Raw genomic sequence first — 18,082 nt, 5'->3', positions numbered from 1 at the left:
GTGCTTTCTCGCCACAGCTCAACATCTTATAGATTCGCTGCACATTGTCATTTTCATTGCTTCGTTCTGCTACAATGTGCATCCGGGGAACACGATCCATCCTTCATCGTTCCAACCATGCTTCCCCCGAAATTGGGCCATATTGCTGGCCCTAGGGACTTTTAGTTGTCCCCTTTCAGTTGTCCAGCACACTTGCTCCTAGGTGCTGGGGTGGTAGGCAAGGGCAGTACATCCAGCCCGGGAAAAAAATGTAGCTAGCTAATAATTGTAAATCTTTGTAAATTCTTTTTTCCTGGGCACATCAGCAGAGCTGCCAGCGCAGTAATAATAAATACAAATAAAATATATGATTTGGCCATTTTCTGCTCATATACCAATTTCCCGCCTGACACTACCCATGCTGATGCACTTGTGTTACAGATACTGTGGTGGTTATATGTGACCGGATTTGCGCAAACTAAAGTTACCTTTTCACACATTTTACATGCCAGCTAACAAAGTGATGTAATACTTCATTCATTATACTGATTAATCTACTTTGAGTTTCATAATGTAGTCAGATACTTTATCTGAACTTATGAAACATTTTAAGCAATTATATGAAATAATAATAATTATGAAACTTCACATTTTCAAAAGCGGTAAAATTTTGTTTGCAAAAGGTACATTTTAGCAAATCCAGTCACATAAACTTGCTATGGGTTATAGTGAAACAACTATGATTGGCCGAATTTACGTTGAAATTTTATTTATTTTCCAAAAATGTGCAGCCTCAGTTTGAGGATTAACGCACATATGAAACATGCATACAAAATGTTTTACAATATGATTGATTATGGGATTACTGATTGGTAGGGGAAAGTAATAATAATTTCAGTTGGTACTTAAAAATTTGTAATGATTGTTGTTGGATTTTCAAGCTCGTAGCTTTGTCTTTCAAAGTTGTTCTGGATTGACATGTTTAGCTAGCTAAAACATCTTTTTTGAAATCATCAATATTGATGTAGTGATAAAAACAAAACAATTACGAAGTGGATATTTAGCCGGTCACCGGTCACGGTTAAAATATTTATTTAGCCGGTCGTTTGTTGGGAAGTGTCACCTATAACTCTATTATCAAACACACTAGTTGTATGAAGGTAAGTTTTGGGTGAGTTCCAGGCGATCTAGGGTTGGAGCGAGCGAAGCGAACGTCCCGGCGAAGCTGGGCCAACCCTAGCTCGCCTCGAACTCACCCAAAAACTTACCTTCATACAGGCAGTGAAAGTCATCATTACGTTTAACAGGCAAACGTCAGGTTAGCGTTAGGGTTAGGGTTAGGGTCGGGTTCAGCTTTGGTTTCTTCTTCACTGGTATAGTTAGACTATATAGTATTTTATATTTGTAACATTAAATAGTACAAAAACAAAAGGAGTAGCCAGCAAACACCGGTGGTACAGTGGTAAAGCGTTGGCACTCTAAACCTGAAAGTGTGGGTTCGAGTCTAGGTCACGTCACTCCTTTTTCTTCGTTTCTTGAACCTTTTTGTGTCACGATTTTTCTATTTTTTTTTTTTAATTGCAATGACCGGCTAAATATCAACAGCCAAACAATTACAACTCCTTGGTCACATGCGACTGCATAATGCCTAAGCTAGCAGGAGTAAATTAAAATACTTAATTTGACCAATCATTTATCACAATCTATTGATGTGCGTAGATCAACGGTTTTCCTAAATTAGTATTACGTGCACGATAATTAAATTATGACTACTATTGCATAGAAATGCGCTAAAAGTGTTCAGTCTTAGCTACCTTGCTTTAAAAAATAACATCTGACATATTATGTTACATTAAACATGGCCACGATTCAAAGCAACTGGAAAATAGATGGATCGCAAGAAGCAAAACGTATTGTGAATCCTATTAGAGATATCGTTGATGGGAGAAAGTTAGAAGAAAATCCAGAAAAGGAGTTGATTAATTTATCTCTTGGTACGGTATACATTATTTCTGTAGATATTTAAATTACTACGTTACTAGCTAAAGATGAGTCCAACTTTTCATGTGTAGAATCTTAATAGCGAAAACACAGCAACCGCTAATTGCACCAAACCATTAACTTAAATATACATTAGGATCAGAACATCATTAATCATCATAATTATGAATTCCACCATAGCTGCAAGAAGAACTAATTTCAGAATTCTCTTAAAACCTTGTAGGTCAGTGAATATATAATTCATAATACATGCAGTACAACTTCACACATGTGGCGTTTTTCACGTCATGCCAAGCATGTTTGTGCACTGTGAATTCGACGGTCACGCTTGTATGTTACGACCACGCACGAGAACTCCATGATCACGTAGAATGTAAGTTCAAATTCCAGTTGTATATATCGTTTTTTACAAGCTACTAGCAATGCTAGTAGACCTAAAGTGTATTTTAAATAATCCAACCCCGTGTTTGTATCATACACTGTAAACATTAATAATAATAATAATAACATTAATAAACCTCAGGCTTCTTTTATCGCTTTGACACGATCTCTACAATCTGAATGGATGTTTCTTATGAGAGTAATTCCTAACTGTAGTCCTAACGAAACCTAAACAACTGCCCATCTGATACTAAAAGAACAGCGTATTTAACATTGGTTCGACCAATTATGGAATATGCCGCCCCAGTTTGGGATCCGTATTATAACACTGACATTTGTAAGTTAGAAAAGGTGCAAAGAAGAGCTGCTAGATGGATTTTATCAGATTACTCCAGAAATAGTGTTACGTCATTATTGTCTTCTCTTAGTATACCTACATTACAACAATGCCGTCAGTCATCAAGATTAACACTATTCTATAAAATAATTAATAATACACTACCGATCTCCATCCCCTCACATTATCAAAGAACTCAATTTTGTACCAGGCAACATCACCCCAATCTTTTCATTCTGCCACAAGCAACCCTCAACACCTATAAATATAGTTATTATCCTAGAACTATTAAAGACTGGAATGAGTTGCCAATTAATATAATAGAATCAAGAAATTTGGATGAATTTATTTACGCACTTAACCTTCACTACTGTAATTAATTATCAAATTGCATGTATGTATGTATGTATGTATTTGATTGTACCATTTGGGGTTTTCACCCCCTAGGCAAACCAGCTGAGCTGACTGCCCAGTACCTAATCTAAAATCTTAAATCTATTTTGGCTGAGCTTGAACACTGTCTCTTTTCCTGTTTTTTACCAGCGTTATTTGGAGTTGAAGTATCTGTTGCTGAAAGGCAGTTATTTACTCTGCTGGTCCATATGGGTGGACTTGGTCTTTCTAATCCGGTAGCTGCTTCCAATCATTATTTCGAGTCATCCGTAAGTTCATTCGCTCTTCTTCGTGAGTCTATACTGGGTGCTGTCACTTTTGAATTAGGGGCTTATTTTGATTCAGTTCAGTTCTCAAAGTCTATGTTTGGTAAATTAAAGTCAGACTATTTTTCTGGAGTTTTTAACAGTCTGATTGGGAACTTTGCTGCAGCACAACAGCGTGCTATCTTGAGGGCTAGAGAATGTGCCTCTTCTTGGTTGTCAGTTCTTCCTTTACGAAGTCATCATTTTGATTTGTCTGCACAGGAATTTAGGGATGCACTTGCTTTGCGTTATAGAAAGCCGTTGTTAAATTTACCACCAGTTTGTGATGGTTGTGGCTCTCTTATTAGTGTGGAACATGCCTTAGATTGTCGTGTAGGTGGCTTGGTTTGTCAGAGACATAATGAGGTGTGTGATGCAATTTGTGATCTAGCTTCATTGGCTTGGGGACAGGTTCAAAAGGAGCCTGTGGTTTGGAAGAAAAGATGGATGATCCATCTTCTGAGACCCTGATTGCTGATGTAAGAATTCGTGGTGTTTGGCAGTCTCAAGTTGATGCTTTGTTTGATGTTCGGGTTGTTGACACAGATGCTCCTTCATATCAATCTCGTTCACCTCAGGCTGTCCTTCGTACTGCTGAAGTTGAAAAAAGGAGGAAGTATGGTGCTGCTTGTCTGGCGCGTCGTGCCAGTTTCACGCCTCTGTGCTTTTCTGTAGATGGTTTATTTGGCTCATAGGCTGATTATTTTTGCGCAGGCTTGCAGACTCTCTATCAGTTAAATGGGAAAAGAATTATAGTGTTGTAATGGGATATGTGAGGGCACGATTATCATTTGCAATTATTCGAGCAGCCTTATTGTGTGTACGTGGATCACGAACGAAATGGAGATCACTAAGTTTGTTTTATTTGTTTATTATTAACACTTTACAGTGACCACCACTGAAGGTCTACAGCAACATGTGCTGCAGCCTTAGGATTACCTAACCTAATTTCAAGGACTTAGACTTAATGACTTATAGCTGGAAAGGTGTAACAGAAAAGGGGCCAAAGTAAGGAAAAAAATCCCTCCAACCCCAGGATTCGAACTACAGGTCACCCAATGTCTAGTCGGGGTCACACTCAGTCTTCCTCCAGGAGGGATGGATTTTCTTCCTTAGACCCTTTTTGTGGTGAATTTTGGAGGTGTCTAAGTTACTTAGACCCTTTTCGTGTTTACTTAGACCCTTTCATGTTTACTTAGACCCTTTTCATGTTTATTACGCGCACCAGGGCTGGTAGCGTTGGCAACGCATCGCCACCTGAAAATTAATTTTAAACCCGTAACTGTTGTTACGGGTGGAGTAATGGCTTGTTTCTACTAATGAACGCTACATTTCTCTGTTACAAGCAGCTGTCAACAATGTTAAGGTACAACAACTACATAAAGGGTCTAAATAACTTAGACTTCAGACCACAGGGGTCTAAGTAATTTAGTAACCCTCAGGCCCTGTAGTAGCGCCTTCGCTTCGCTCAGGCGCCACGACACAGGGCCATCGGTTACTAAATTACTTAGACCCCTGTGGTCTGAAGTCTAACTATTACTTAAACCTAAAGTATTTATTATTAACACTTTGGCAGATGGAGCGGCTATTGATGAGACATCTTATTGACGGTTGTGACAGATATATTCCTTTTTGTTTAATTGTCATATTTACTGTTGTTTCATTGTGTGTATGCTTTAATGTGTTTTATTTAACCAATAATAATAATAATAATACTAAACACAAACAAGCCTTCACATTGAACCGAAGCGTTTTCAACAAGTTGCTATGCAATTTATTATTAACGTTCTTGAATGGATTTTTCTAGTGACTGAATAATTATGATTATGATTTTTTAATATAAAAGAAAATAATATAAATCAATAATAAATGCTCAAACAGTAGGCAGAGAGACAAACTCTGCCCAATCCTGTGATGAAGGAATTGTTGCCATTACAGAAGCAGCATTGCCACGTTGCACATCAATAGCAACCTTCTGAATCAAAAATTTAGTGGCCCTATTATCACCAGACTGTTCCATTACCCGGGAACCTATCCGCTTCACTAATTATGATTAATACGGGTAAAGGCATAGCCAGTACCGTAGGCGGGGAAAGTTACGCGTGGGAAAAGTTTCGCGAATTACACTTTACTTTGTATACCGGCGTAAAAGTTTCGCGATGCTGATTTTACATACTAATTTATTACTGTACAAATACAAGCATTTAGACTACAACAAGTTTGATACTGAAATTTGATTGGCTGAAAACGTGGTCTCTAAATCTCGTAGAGCCACGGTCATGTCCAATAGAGACCACGCTCTGAGGCGATACGAAACACGATAATTACGCGCCTGTAACATTGGCAACGCATGGGCATTTAAATGGCTAGTAACAGCCGTACTGAATTGGAGGGAGGTGTAATGGGCTTGTTTGTACTAATCAACACTACATTACTTGCTTACAAGCAGCTGTCGAGGCACAACAACAGCAACAATGAGTTGTAGTCCACTCGCTGAGTCCAGTACTTCGATACATAGCACGCGCCTGTAACATTGGCAACGCATGGGCGTTTAAACGGGTAGCAACAGCCACGCGAGGTCCCGCCATGTCGGGAGGTGTAGAGGGCTTGTTTCTAGTAATTAGCCATACATTTCCTATTTACAAGCAGCTGTCAACTCAAGGTACAATAACGAGTTGTAGTCTAAATAAGTTAGACGTCAAGAACCACTGGGTTCTACGGGATTTAGAAAACCCTCAGGCCCTTAGTAGCGCCCTCGCTGCGCTCAGGCGCTACAGCCCAGGGCCTTCGAGTTTTCTAAATCCCGTAGAACCCTGGTTCTTGACGTCTAACTATTATTTAGAAATTAACCGGCATAAAAGTTTCGCGATAGCTACTGCAATTCCGAAATTCGCGAAACTTTTCCCACGCGTAACTTTCCCCGCCTACGGTATACCCGATCAATGAAATGTATTATGCAAAAATAAATCTTGAATCTAGTAAGTAACTGTCTAACAACTACTGTTGTTTCAGTAAGGACTTTCAGTTTTATAGTCAGTTTTGTCAAAGTTTTAGTTAGTAATTTTTCTTAATTCCTTTTAGTTATTGATTTAGTTATGGTTACATTCTCTGTGTTATTTTAGTTTTAGTTATAGTTTTAGTTTAAAATGTGAAAATCTTTTAGTTATAGTTATAGTTTTAATAACATTTCTAAAAACATTTTAGTTATAGTTTTAGTTGTACAAAAGAAAATCTTTTGGTTTTGGTTATAGTTTTAGTAATCTTTTCCAATTCTTTTTAGTTTTAGATTTAGTTTTAGTAAAATAGTCTGTTGTATTGTAGTTATAGATTTAGTTTTCGTTATAACACGGATTTGCTTTTAGTTGTAGTTTTAGTTAACTAATACATATTTGTCTTACTAAAGTACTTTTTAGTTTTAGTTATAGCTAACTAAACCACCATCAGGTCAAAAACTATAGCATATTTGACTCAATTTTGGAAAACCATCCTTTTGGGGAAATGCACAATTTACAGAAAAATGCAACTGAAAATTTCAGCAATATTTTTAATTAGTTTTTTGCACATTTGGATAAAGCAACTATTAAACCTTCTTGATGAGAAATTTCACACCCATAGCTTCTTTCTACTAGGAGATATGGATGATTTTATCAGACCATGTAGTGATTTCACCATGCGTGGGACACCAATTAATTTACAAATGGGGTGATTTGTTCAGGTGCTAGAATGGTTAAATCTAAGTCTTAGACAATGATACATGGCATTTATTTGAAGAAAAGGACCAGGAACACTTGATTTAACTATCAGAAGTCACTTTATAATACTTTTAAATAGTAGGAATGGAATTATTTGTAAACAAAGTGATTTGTTACAATTTGTCACACTTAATCACTCACAGAACTCAATGTATTAATATGAGAAGTTACTTTGTAATGTATTAGACAGTAAATTGACCATATCTCTGGAATGCTTCAAGATATCAAGCTGAAATTTTGACACAAGATAGATAAACACCCAGTGCTTCATTTTAGCTACAAAAGAGAAAATTGACCAATGTGCCAAAAAGGATGGTTTTCCAAAATTGGGTCACATATATTGATGTTTGGATGCTACATGTTTCATTGTGTATATTGTTCCACCTGTAGAACATATGTGAACTTATATGTGCAGTGGGCTGAGCAACATAGTGTTGTTTTAGTAAAGCGTTTTAGTTTTATTATAGTCATAGCTAATAACTGCTAGTTTCTTCAATAATTTTAGTTTTAGTTATAATAATCCTTCTTAATTCGAGTTATAGATTTAGTTGTGGTTATATTGTCCTTGTTGTTTTAGTTTTAGTTAAAAACATGAAAACCTTTTAGTTTTAGTTATAGTTGTAGTTGTGCATAAGAAAATCTTTTGGTTTTAGTTATAGTTTTAGTTATCTTTCTTAACTCTTTTTAGTTTTAGATTTAGTAAATTATTCTGCTGTTTTTTAGTTATAGATTTAGTTTTAGTTATAATGTGGATTTGCTTTTAGTTATAGTTTAATTTTAGTTAACTAATACATATTTGCCTTACTAAAATTACTTTTAGGTTTAGTTTAGTTTAAACTAAAACAACACTACTAACAACGATTTAAAAGTATTAATTGAGGTTCTATTTACAACTTAGTAGGTAAGCTATTCCAATCATTGGTGATCCTATTAATAAAGTAATTTGATCTACACAACAATCTTGACCGTTCCTTAAACAACTTGAAGTGATTCCCCCTGGTGGTAGTAGTTCAGAAAGTAGCAAAATCTGTGTTAATTAAAGTAGTTAGGGACCCGCCTATTATGCTCAAATTTTTACCTATTAGGCCAGGCAAACTTGATTAATTGTTTCTCGTTTTACAGCTCAGCAAATGTTACTTTCACCTCAGAAACAGTGGTAAAATGTAAGTACTAGTTCTTATAAGGCTTTAGCTAACCTTTATAATAACAGACAGCTTGATTTGGAGTATTTTCTTTAATAATGAATAATGAAAAACTCCCGCCCACATGGAAATCTGTGGATGAGAAACAAGTAATTGTTTGCCTAGTCTTATGCTATGGTGCGCTGCTCAAAAGTTTTACCTATTATGCTCAAATTATGCTCAAGCTTTATGTCTCAGTTGCTATATTTTGTTAATAAATTTGGCACATTAATACGTGGCTGAAGCACATCCTTGCTCTTCAAAATGCATGTAACAGAAAATATCCATATACTCTAATAGAATAGATTGTTCTCTTGGAGTTACTGACCGTTCTATTAGAGTTTATCGTTCTTTTTCTGTGATATTTATTTTGACCATCCATAATTTGTAGCTTGGCTCAAAATAATATTCTGCCTATTAATTGCGCCAGCATAATAAGCGGATCCCTAGACTATTTATTAAGAATTTTATAAAGGAAAATTAGGTCACCTCTCAAACGTCTGCATTGGAGTGATGGTAATGATAAGTTATATCATACTTTTCATGACATTATCATCATCAGCGTCAACCTCTCAGCATAGGATTTATCCTGTAGTTGTGGGAGAAAACGGGTAGCTCTTCGTTGAGCCTTCTCTATCTTTCTCTGATCAAGAGCGTAATGAGGTCCCCAAATAGCATTATTATATTATATTCTAAGATGAGTCGAAATAACATAGCTACTGAACAATTTGTGTTAGCATGATAGAGTAAAGATATTCAAAAGATTTTTTAATTAATCCAAGTACTCGGTTAGCTTTGGTGGTTACTTGAGTAGTGTGGTCATGAAATTTATGTTGGTTGTCAAAAAGGATACCAAGGTCGCTGTGTGATGTAGCTATTGAGTTCAATTAGTGTTCCATTGAGATAGTAAGGACTGATGCATTCATACAATTCCCAGGTAAAAAAAACTAGCAAGATTTAACAAGCCCGTGCAAGATCTTGCAAGGTGAAATTTAAGGACTTTTACAAACATCTTGCACGATTGGGCAAGAATATTGCAAGAATTGTGCTTTACTTGCACAATTGCAAGAATTTGATGCAAGATTTGCGCAAGAATTTGATGCAAGATTCTTGCAAGTTTTTTTTTTTTACCTGGGAAGTGTAACTCAATAAAGGCTAAGGGTACGGACTTGATTTTTTACTGTTCTACGTCGCTTTAGTCGAACACGTGCCTTTTAGCATACCACAGTACGTACAATGCATTCTTCACAGACTTACCAGTGTCCTCCTTTAGGCCAATGAAATTTGATTGGCAGTTTCGCGTCATCGCCCGCATGCTTTTGATACACCAGCATGGAATTTCATTATTGGTATTTCAGATTGAAATACTCTAATAGAGCAGTCACTTTTACTCTAATGGAGCAATGAGCTATACTCTAATGGAAAAATCACTTGTTATATGGATTAGTAACGTATTTTAGCTATTTAATGCAGGAGTAATCAATGTAGACTCACTTTTTTGGCAGAAATCTTCATGTTTGGGATGTGTGTTGTGCCTTTTGAAAAATAATGAATAATGAATAATAACCACCCGCCCGCATCAAATTTTCAAAAATCTGAGCGAGAAACTGGTAATCAAGTTTCATTGGCCTTATGTCCCGTTCATCTTTGCTCACAGAGATTTGTTATGCACCTATCAATGTTAAGCCCCACTACCCCCCTTCCGGGCTTACTAGGGGATTAGTGGGGGATTTTGACCTGATTTGATCTGAAACTCTGCCCCACTAGTGGGGCATTTGACCGCTCGAAATTTTAGGCGTTTGTTTTAATTTGCAAGCTAAGGCCACTACAATGAGATTACTTGTTTCTCATCAACCGCCCGCACCAAAATTTTCTTTTGCCCATGCGCACTCATTATTGCACGAGATGGCAGCATGGCTTTTTTGAGTGTTGTGGTAGTGGGTTTATCACGTAGAAAAGCACTATTTCCATGAAAAACTGCAATCCCATTGAGATACAGACACCATTTATGAGTGTTTTTTACTTCTGTGTTGATTAGAGTGCTTTCTGGAGCATCAACAACCACCAAGGCATCAACAGTGAGTGCTACAGTGTACATTAGACCATACACTAGCATTGGTATCGTGACCTGCATGCCCTATGTGCAGGGCCATCATATCTAAGAGACATAATAGCTTTAGTGTTGCTACTTCTGCCACAAGCTTACACAGCCCCTCCCCCTAATAAGGCTGACCAGCCTACATGTGCTAACACTGCTGCTGTCTGCTGCTGCATGGTACATGACTCCAAGACTGGTGGAACTTTCGCAAAGGACTTGAATGCTTTGTTACTGGAGTTGAAGTTTATGTGCACTTGGAATTATACCCTCAGTGTGCACCAGTGCTTGGTGTGCATCCTGCCAATAGCCTAAAATAAAGGATTATTATACTGGTTTTGTACAAATATGCTATGGCTTGTGCAATAATGAGATAATGAGATAACCCGCCCGCCCGCATCTGTTATTCTATGAGAAGCTGATGAGAAACAAGTTATCTCATTGCAGTGGCCTAAAGGAATTGACCTGTTTCCTAAAGTACCTAACAGCCATACTACATGGAGATTTGACCACTAGTCGTTCCCCCATGGGTGGAGAATTTGATTTTTCAAAGAGTCAAATCCCCACCATTTCCCCCACTACGCCCGGGAGGGGGTAGGTGGGGGATAACATTGATAGGTGCATTAGTAGCACGTGATAGCTTCCATTCAAAATAGAAATCGTCTGCAATTTTCATACTGGCTACTTTGATTGCAGAGATACTTTTAAAACAGTTTTTGATTCGTAACGAGTTAAGGGTTAACATGGTTGACAACGAAGACGATAGTCGATAGCTGAGACGCGCGGCGCCATATCTTACTTTTGATGCGATTTGCGTTGGTTCATCAGTCATAATTTTATAAACAAGTACACAAAAATTGGAATTTTTAACTAGAGTAATAGGCCTGAGTCAAATATGCTCAAAAGTTTTCCCTAACTGCTTTCAGGAATTTCCCTAAATTTTCACCCAATATGCTGCTCTTTCAGCATAAGTTTATAATAGCAACGTTCGTTATAATATTTTGATCAGTGAATGCTCTATTAGAGTATTTCACTATAAAGTGACTGTGCTATTAGAGAGTATCGATCTAAGGAGCTTTGTACAGTGCATTTGAGTGCTCTATTGCAGTTGCAGTTTTCCATTGACTGCTCTATTAGGGAGTATCAATCTACTTTCATGGAATTATGCTCCATAGTTTGAAATATCCACCTAATATACCAGCCAGAAATATGCTGGTATAGTACTCCAGCCTATGATGCTTTTATTATGCTCGCATATCTTTTTCCCTACTCTGTCCAAGCAATCATGAAATTTTTTTAGAAAGTAACTGTTATAATAATGATTAGTTTTAGCAGCAGGTGTATTAAAGTGGAAAGGATGTTGGAATCTAGTTAAATATACAATAGGGCAAACATTTACAAACTGAGGATGATTAGCGCAACCTGAAGAACAATTATAACAAATATTATCTGTGAATCTCACAATAAGTATCAAAACAAGATTTTCTTCCAATAATGGTGACATGAACTATAAGAAATTCTGGAGGTATGTCAAAACTATTTACTCGTGGAATTGCACATCTTAAAGTAGAAAATTGTGTACCATACAGAAGACCAGGCTGAGATCCTTAACAATCAATTTCAATCTGTCATACCAAACAAAATCTATCTAATATTCCCGAATGCTCTAGACTTCCTGTAACACCATCACTTAATGTCCCAATCTTAGTTGATGGGGTTAAAAAGTTATCATCTACTCTGGACCCATCCAAATCATGTGACCCCGATAACATATCAGCTCGGATTCTAAAGTATTGTTGTGATGATACTGCTTCAGTTTTAACAGTGATATTTACTCAGCCAATTTGTTAGGCTAAGTTACACTAAAGTTGTAGTTCTGTGATGGTGATTCTAGTGGTGTTTCTCTCATCCTATCATCAAGAGTTAATAATAGTAGAGAGGAGAGTGTCTAACGCTCTATAGGGCTGTATAAAATGATTTCGTGCAAGCGAAAGGCTTCACCTCCGCATATTTCCGTCTTTTGTCGTATACCCTAGATGTGTCAAATGGAGTTAATCGACACTTTCTATGTCTCACACCGACGATGCCGCACGACTTCGAATCGATACTTTGACAGCTGCTGGTAGTGGTATTCGGTTTCAAGCATGGCAAATCAGGAAACTCCGCGTCGCGTGTTCGAACGGCGCTCACCGTTAAGCTTCTCCTCGACGCCTGTTCACGATACCGCTACTACTAACTCAAAGGAATCTGATGTGCAAGCAGAAGAATCCCAAGCATCGATGTCCCAGACCATTCCCGGTGGAGCGCTTCAATTGGAAACAATTTGTAGAGCTAGCGAAGGTCGTTTTCCAGAATTGGCATTTGTTCTCGGACATACTGGAAGTGATAAAGCTCAGACACTAACTATAACCCAACGTGAGCTCCACTGTCATCCTCCATTCGGTCATACATCAAGAATACATATTGTGTTTACTGGAAATGATTACACAGTAAACATACTCGGCTTACCATTTCTGTCTGGTACGGTACACAGTGATACAGATGTGTACAACTTGTGTGAGATGTTTTCTGATCAATCCCTGTACAAGTTCTGTCCAGGAATTGACTTTAATCAATACAAAGAGCACTATCACAGAGTAATCCGTTACCATTTGAAGTCTGTTCGGCAGTGCACTGCTCCCTTTAAACGGGTTGACTCTGTGAACTGTAAGCTTTGCTTCACGTTGCCAGCAAATGCACCTCTATCAGAGAAATTTTCTAAGGAAGTATTGTGCCCTGCCTGCAGAAAGTTGAAGTTGAACTTGGATTGGCAGAGAAAACGTACCGCATCTGAAAGTCCCTCTAGAAAAATAAAGCGGCAAGCAGCATCATCCAAGGCAAAATTAACATACATGTCACCTGCAAGCCAGTTGAAGCGAAAGCAGAATGTTTTAATGGAGCGGAATAGTGACAAGCGTAAGCTATCAAAGTACCAGGCCACTGAAGTTACGTTGTCTGAAGAACAGCACGAAGAAATGAGTACTGTTGTGAACAGAATAGAAGAAATGAGCAAAGATGAATTGGAGAAGGTTTTGGCTGAAGGAGATGCACATGGAGTTGGAGCCCAGATAAGGGAGATATGGGCAACTGACAGAAGGGAGCAGTCGGAGCAGTTCAGCGAAGACCAAGCCAGAAATAGTGTGTTATCAACATAATATTATGATATTTGCTATTTTATTTTTATTTTTTTAATTTATAGAAACTGGCAAGCGGAGCAACCAATGGAATATGATTACTATCAGAGTTGGTAAGAAGTATTTTGTTATTGTCCAGTCCTTAGTGTTAAAATTGGTATAGCATTGGCTGTGTACACCAGAAGCCCTGCAGCATACGAAGCTTTGAAAAGCTTTGGAGTACTACAGCTGCCATCAAAGTCTACATTGCAGTCTTACACTGGATCTTTTCTACACGAGCCAGGTGCCAGCAGCCAGTGTATTGCTGACCAGGTTGCACAATATGTCTTATTTAAGGAGGAATGTCGCAAACAAGGTAACACAAGCATCAATCAATGCACAATTAATAAATTGTACTCATACTAGGTAAGCACACACCACACGGTGATGGTGTGCTGATATTCGATGAGGTCAAGGTCGCATGCCAATTGGTTTGGAACTCCCGCAACCAGAAGCTGTCAGGATTAGCTATGACTCAAGAAGATCTTTCGTCATTAAATGACATTTACAGGATGCTGCTAGAGCCACAGACCCCTAAACAAACTTCTTACATCCTCCAGTTTTTATGGAGGGATTTAACCAGCAGCTATGACATAGTCGGGCCATACTTTACATGCTCGGAGACGGTAGATGGGAACTATATTTTGGCTTGTGTGCTGGAAACAGTAAAGCTATTCCAGATGCATGGGCTTCAAACAAGCTTACTGGTTTGTGATGGCTGTGCTGCAAATTTAACCACCATCAAGACTACCCATGGGTGTTCTGGTGCATACTCAGTGTTGAGTGATGCAACTGGGGACAAATACAAAGTAGAACCCTGGATGATCAACCCATATTGCCCTCCTGCTCTGATTTACTGGATGATATGCCCTACTCACCAGGTACGTACAGGCTCATTCATTACCACTTATAAACTGTACACTGTTTTTGCGTAGCTAAAAAATATGATTAATGCCCTCTTCTCATCAAAGAGTGATGGTACAAAACAATTTAAGCGTGGGGCACAATATTGTACTTTTGGCTGGGACTTCATCATTGATATGTACAAGCGTGAAGTCAACAGAGCCAAGCAGCAGCTAACCAGGATGGTACCGCGCTTGAAAGAAGTTCATTGTGTGAGGGATGCTTGGACAAAGCTAAATGTGTCACCAGCCAAGATTATGCAGGTACAGTGCTGTATAGGAGAAAGTCCAAGTTGATTTATTTAAATACTTCCCATTTTCAGCAAGAGCAGGTCCTGAGCGAATTGTACCAGTACACTCACCAGCAGCCACCACCACCAGATAAAGATAGTACATCGGAGACACTGGAATACCTGCAGGCATGCAACCAGCTCTTTGAGGCTGGTTTTCTTTCTCATGATAAAATCACCTCTTTGGACTCTCCTGTATTACAAAGCATTGACAAGGGATATGAGTATTTTACATCTTGGCTATCCACACTATTAACCGAAGGTTGTTCACATTAGTAGAAAACTTGACTATGTTTATCATTTCCCTTTCAGATCCCAATTTTCCACATATTTCTGCTGAGCAAAAGGCTTTCCTCTCCTGGCAAAGTGAGCACTATATACATACATTTGTACGTGTGCCTGACAGATGTATTTTTGTGTATAGCATGGGACCTGTTACGGATAGACATGTACGGATTCAAAGCCTTCTGCAAATACTTTTTAGACAAGTACCCGGGATATTTTGTGTCACCTTTGAGGATATCAGGCTCTGCTGTAGAAAGCCTTTTCAGCCAGTACAAATACAATGCCAGAGGAAAATTAGATGCCTGCAATTACGTTACAGCAAGATGTGCACATCTTGTACAATAATGTGCAACAGGTCACCACAGTGGAGTTGGATATCGTGACCAGACATTAACACATTTGGAGCTACCCCTCAAAAAGAAGAAGTATGGAAATTAATCCATGACAACGGCATTTTTTTTGCTAGAATTCATGTACAGAGGGGTGATTGTTATATATTGTAACATACGTAGCTTTATGAATGTACGTACATTGGGAATGATCATTACAGAACACATTATTTTTAAACTACAACACATACAACAATACACATGTACATTATTGCTGTCTTATAGTTGAAACCTGTGTGTGATTTGTCAACAGTTTTGTTCGTAAGTTTACGTCAACAGTGGATGCCAGTCCCTTTTTAGCAGCCAAATTTTGTTTGGTGGAAGAAAGAAACTCTTGTATCCTAGTGTTACATAACTTCCTGGTGAGTTCATCGTAGATGACAGTGATAGCATCCTCGCTTTCTGCATCAAGTGTGACATTAGGAAGTAGTAATTTTAGTGACTCTGTAAACTGTTGCTTTAAATTTGTAGCTGCCTTTAGTTCAGTATGTGCAACCTAGAAGACATACATTAGTAACCCATCTACCGTATGGTGCAAAATTTTGGTGGGGGGAAATTTTGGCGAAGGTTGGGAAACTGTTGAATTAAGTTCCTTCACGAGGGATTCAAGGTTTTCGGAGGGGGCAAATTAGCCAAAATTTTGCACTGTACGATATCTAAAACACTGAATAAAGAGTTGTCAAATGCCACATAAACATGCACCTAGCAATGCAAGTTAACAATGTGTGTACCAAACTCTCATTTATACCTGTATCAAACCATCTCCATGTTTACAAAACCCTTCTTCATTGACTGATTTTTTCACGACAGTGTCAAGAGCACAGAAAAATGGTATTAAACTACCATGAGGAAAATACATATATCCTCTGTCACGGTATTTCAAGTAATCAGGAATGCAAGATTTGTCCTTCAGATTCATGGCTTGTAGCATGCAAATTTGAATTGATATTCCATTTCTGTCTGTCCTCAAACAATTCTTCATCTCTTTGTATCTGATTTTTAGCATAGCACATATCGCCGCACCACCGAAGCGGTAATACACGTCATCACCATCTTCACCCACTGGCAGGCTCTCAGCTGTGTCCGAATGTGTTTGATCAGTCAAACTCGCTTGATAAATGGATACTTGATCAAGGAGATAGCTGTAAGCTCTAGACGATATTGCCATTATTACAGGGTTACTTCCAGGCACAGGGAAATTACAATTCTTGCAGAACTCCAACCATGTTTTCCTTGCAGCAACCAATGTGGCACAAGTTGACTCATCTAACTTGATGGCAGCTAGAGTGTATTTTTCCTCCAGAAGATAAGCACTACAGTGATACTGATACTGCAGCTGAAATTGCATAGAAGAATTCTTTTGTTGCTTGCATTCTCCATACAAAGCAGCAAAACTGTCACGATGCTGCCTTGCAATCTCCATAATGGGTTCGTCTTCCTCGAACAATTCATTAATAAATTCCCGGAATTTGCTGTCCCCAAACAACTCTTCCACTGCGGTATGCATTTCAATTCGCAAAGCGTTTAAGTCAGTAGATTTCAGGAGCTTTACGAGATCTTGGCGCTTCTTTTTGGGAATAATTTTGGCGGTTACTTTGCGACGCTTTGCTTTCCCCGCTTCAGATTGCGACGACGACGATTCTTTCTCCACAACTAGGGACTGACCGCTCCGTTTGCCACTTGTACTGCCCAAGGGTTCGCACTACCCGGTAACTTCGACCGAGATCTTCGACCCGACGCCATATTTACAACACATACGTAACCTTCACCACTCACGTGAACCATTATCGATACGTTCTTTTTAGCATGGAAATCGCGCGGGCCCGAAGTAATAATTTAACGCGTTAACACGTCGCTTGAGAAGCCCTTCGCTTGCACGCAATCATTTTATACAGCCCTATAGAGCGTTAGACACTCTCCTCTCTACTATTATTAACTCTTGCTATCATCTATGGTCATATAATCAACACTGCTGTAATGTGCACATGAACTGTAAAGAATGGAAATTCATTTTAGATTAAGCTACACCATTGGAGTTCTCCTTACAAAGATGCAGAATAAACATCTGAATTCAGTACATTGACTATATATTATTGGTCGATTATGCTATAATAATTATCATAACATAAAATGGAATGTATTATGCAATTCACCATCATCCCTATAAGAAATTTTGCTAGGCCTGAGTCAAATATGCTCAAAATTTTGCCCAAAATACTTTCAGGAATATTCTCCTATTAAGCTCTTTCAGTGTTCCCTACATGCTTGCATTATGCTCTTAAGTTAAGAATATTAATTTTTCTTATAATATTCTTGAAACATTTTAACCAGTGAATGCTCTATTAGAGTATTTCACTACAAAGTGACTGTGCTATTAGAGAGTATCAATCTAAGGAGCTATGTATATCCAATGCATTTAATTTGCAATTTGTATTTTCCACTGACTGCTCAGTATTGATCCATTTTCAGCTCCATAATCCACTTAATATGCTGCCATTATGTTAGCATAGCACTCTAGCTATTATGGCATATTAGATTTGATGTAGGCCTGAACTCTGCATTATTCTAACAGGCCTGCAT

At 38.2% G+C, this 18,082-nt stretch overlaps 3 protein-coding genes across 3 annotated transcripts in view; 2 read left to right on the top strand and 1 right to left on the bottom strand.

The window, feature by feature from the left end:
- The first annotated feature begins 1,774 nt into the window (after positions 1 to 1,774).
- Positions 1,775 to 18,082, top strand: part of LOC136248756 (tyrosine aminotransferase-like) — a 33,272-nt gene continuing 16,964 nt past the window's right edge. The window contains exon 1 of the mRNA XM_066040551.1: positions 1,775 to 1,973. Within this exon, the coding sequence (XP_065896623.1) occupies positions 1,838 to 1,973 (136 nt within the window). The 5' untranslated portion in view covers positions 1,775 to 1,837. The remainder of the gene's footprint in view (positions 1,974 to 18,082) is intronic.
- LOC136257710 (uncharacterized) lies at positions 10,888 to 15,772 on the top strand. The gene is made up of 8 exons (XM_066051004.1): positions 10,888 to 13,601; positions 13,663 to 13,710; positions 13,761 to 13,952; positions 14,003 to 14,517; positions 14,572 to 14,802; positions 14,862 to 15,090; positions 15,141 to 15,194; positions 15,253 to 15,772. Exons 1-8 carry the CDS (start codon positions 12,569 to 12,571, stop codon positions 15,456 to 15,458), a joined length of 2,508 nt encoding a protein of 835 aa, XP_065907076.1. The 5' UTR covers positions 10,888 to 12,568; the 3' UTR covers positions 15,459 to 15,772.
- LOC136257720 (uncharacterized) lies at positions 13,692 to 17,421 on the bottom strand. The gene is made up of 2 exons (XM_066051009.1): positions 16,251 to 17,421; positions 13,692 to 15,998 (listed from the first exon to the last, which is right to left on the bottom strand). The coding sequence occupies exons 1-2, from the start codon at positions 17,007 to 17,009 to the stop codon at positions 15,711 to 15,713; spliced, it is 1,047 nt and encodes a 348-aa protein (XP_065907081.1). The 5' UTR covers positions 17,010 to 17,421; the 3' UTR covers positions 13,692 to 15,710.

Source organism: Dysidea avara, chromosome 1 (assembly GCF_963678975.1).
Source record: "Dysidea avara chromosome 1, odDysAvar1.4, whole genome shotgun sequence".
Lineage (NCBI taxonomy): Eukaryota > Metazoa > Porifera > Demospongiae > Dictyoceratida > Dysideidae > Dysidea > Dysidea avara.
This window is presented reverse-complemented; position numbering and strand designations above follow the sequence as displayed.

Coding starts and splice junctions, on each gene's coding strand:
- LOC136257710 (XM_066051004.1), top strand. CDS start 12,569: ATGGCAAATCAGGAAACTCCGCGTCGCGTGTTCGAACGGCGCTCACCG. Junction 13,602..13,662: donor CGAAGACCAAGCCAGAAATA/GTGTGTTATCAA, acceptor TTTAATTTATAG/AAACTGGCAAGCGGAGCAAC. Junction 13,711..13,760: donor TATGATTACTATCAGAGTTG/GTAAGAAGTATT, acceptor AAATTGGTATAG/CATTGGCTGTGTACACCAGA.
- LOC136257720 (XM_066051009.1), bottom strand. CDS start 17,009: ATGCATACCGCAGTGGAAGAGTTGTTTGGGGACAGCAAATTCCGGGAA. Junction 15,999..16,250: donor ATGGAGATGGTTTGATACAG/GTATAAATGAGA, acceptor TATGTCTTCTAG/GTTGCACATACTGAACTAAA.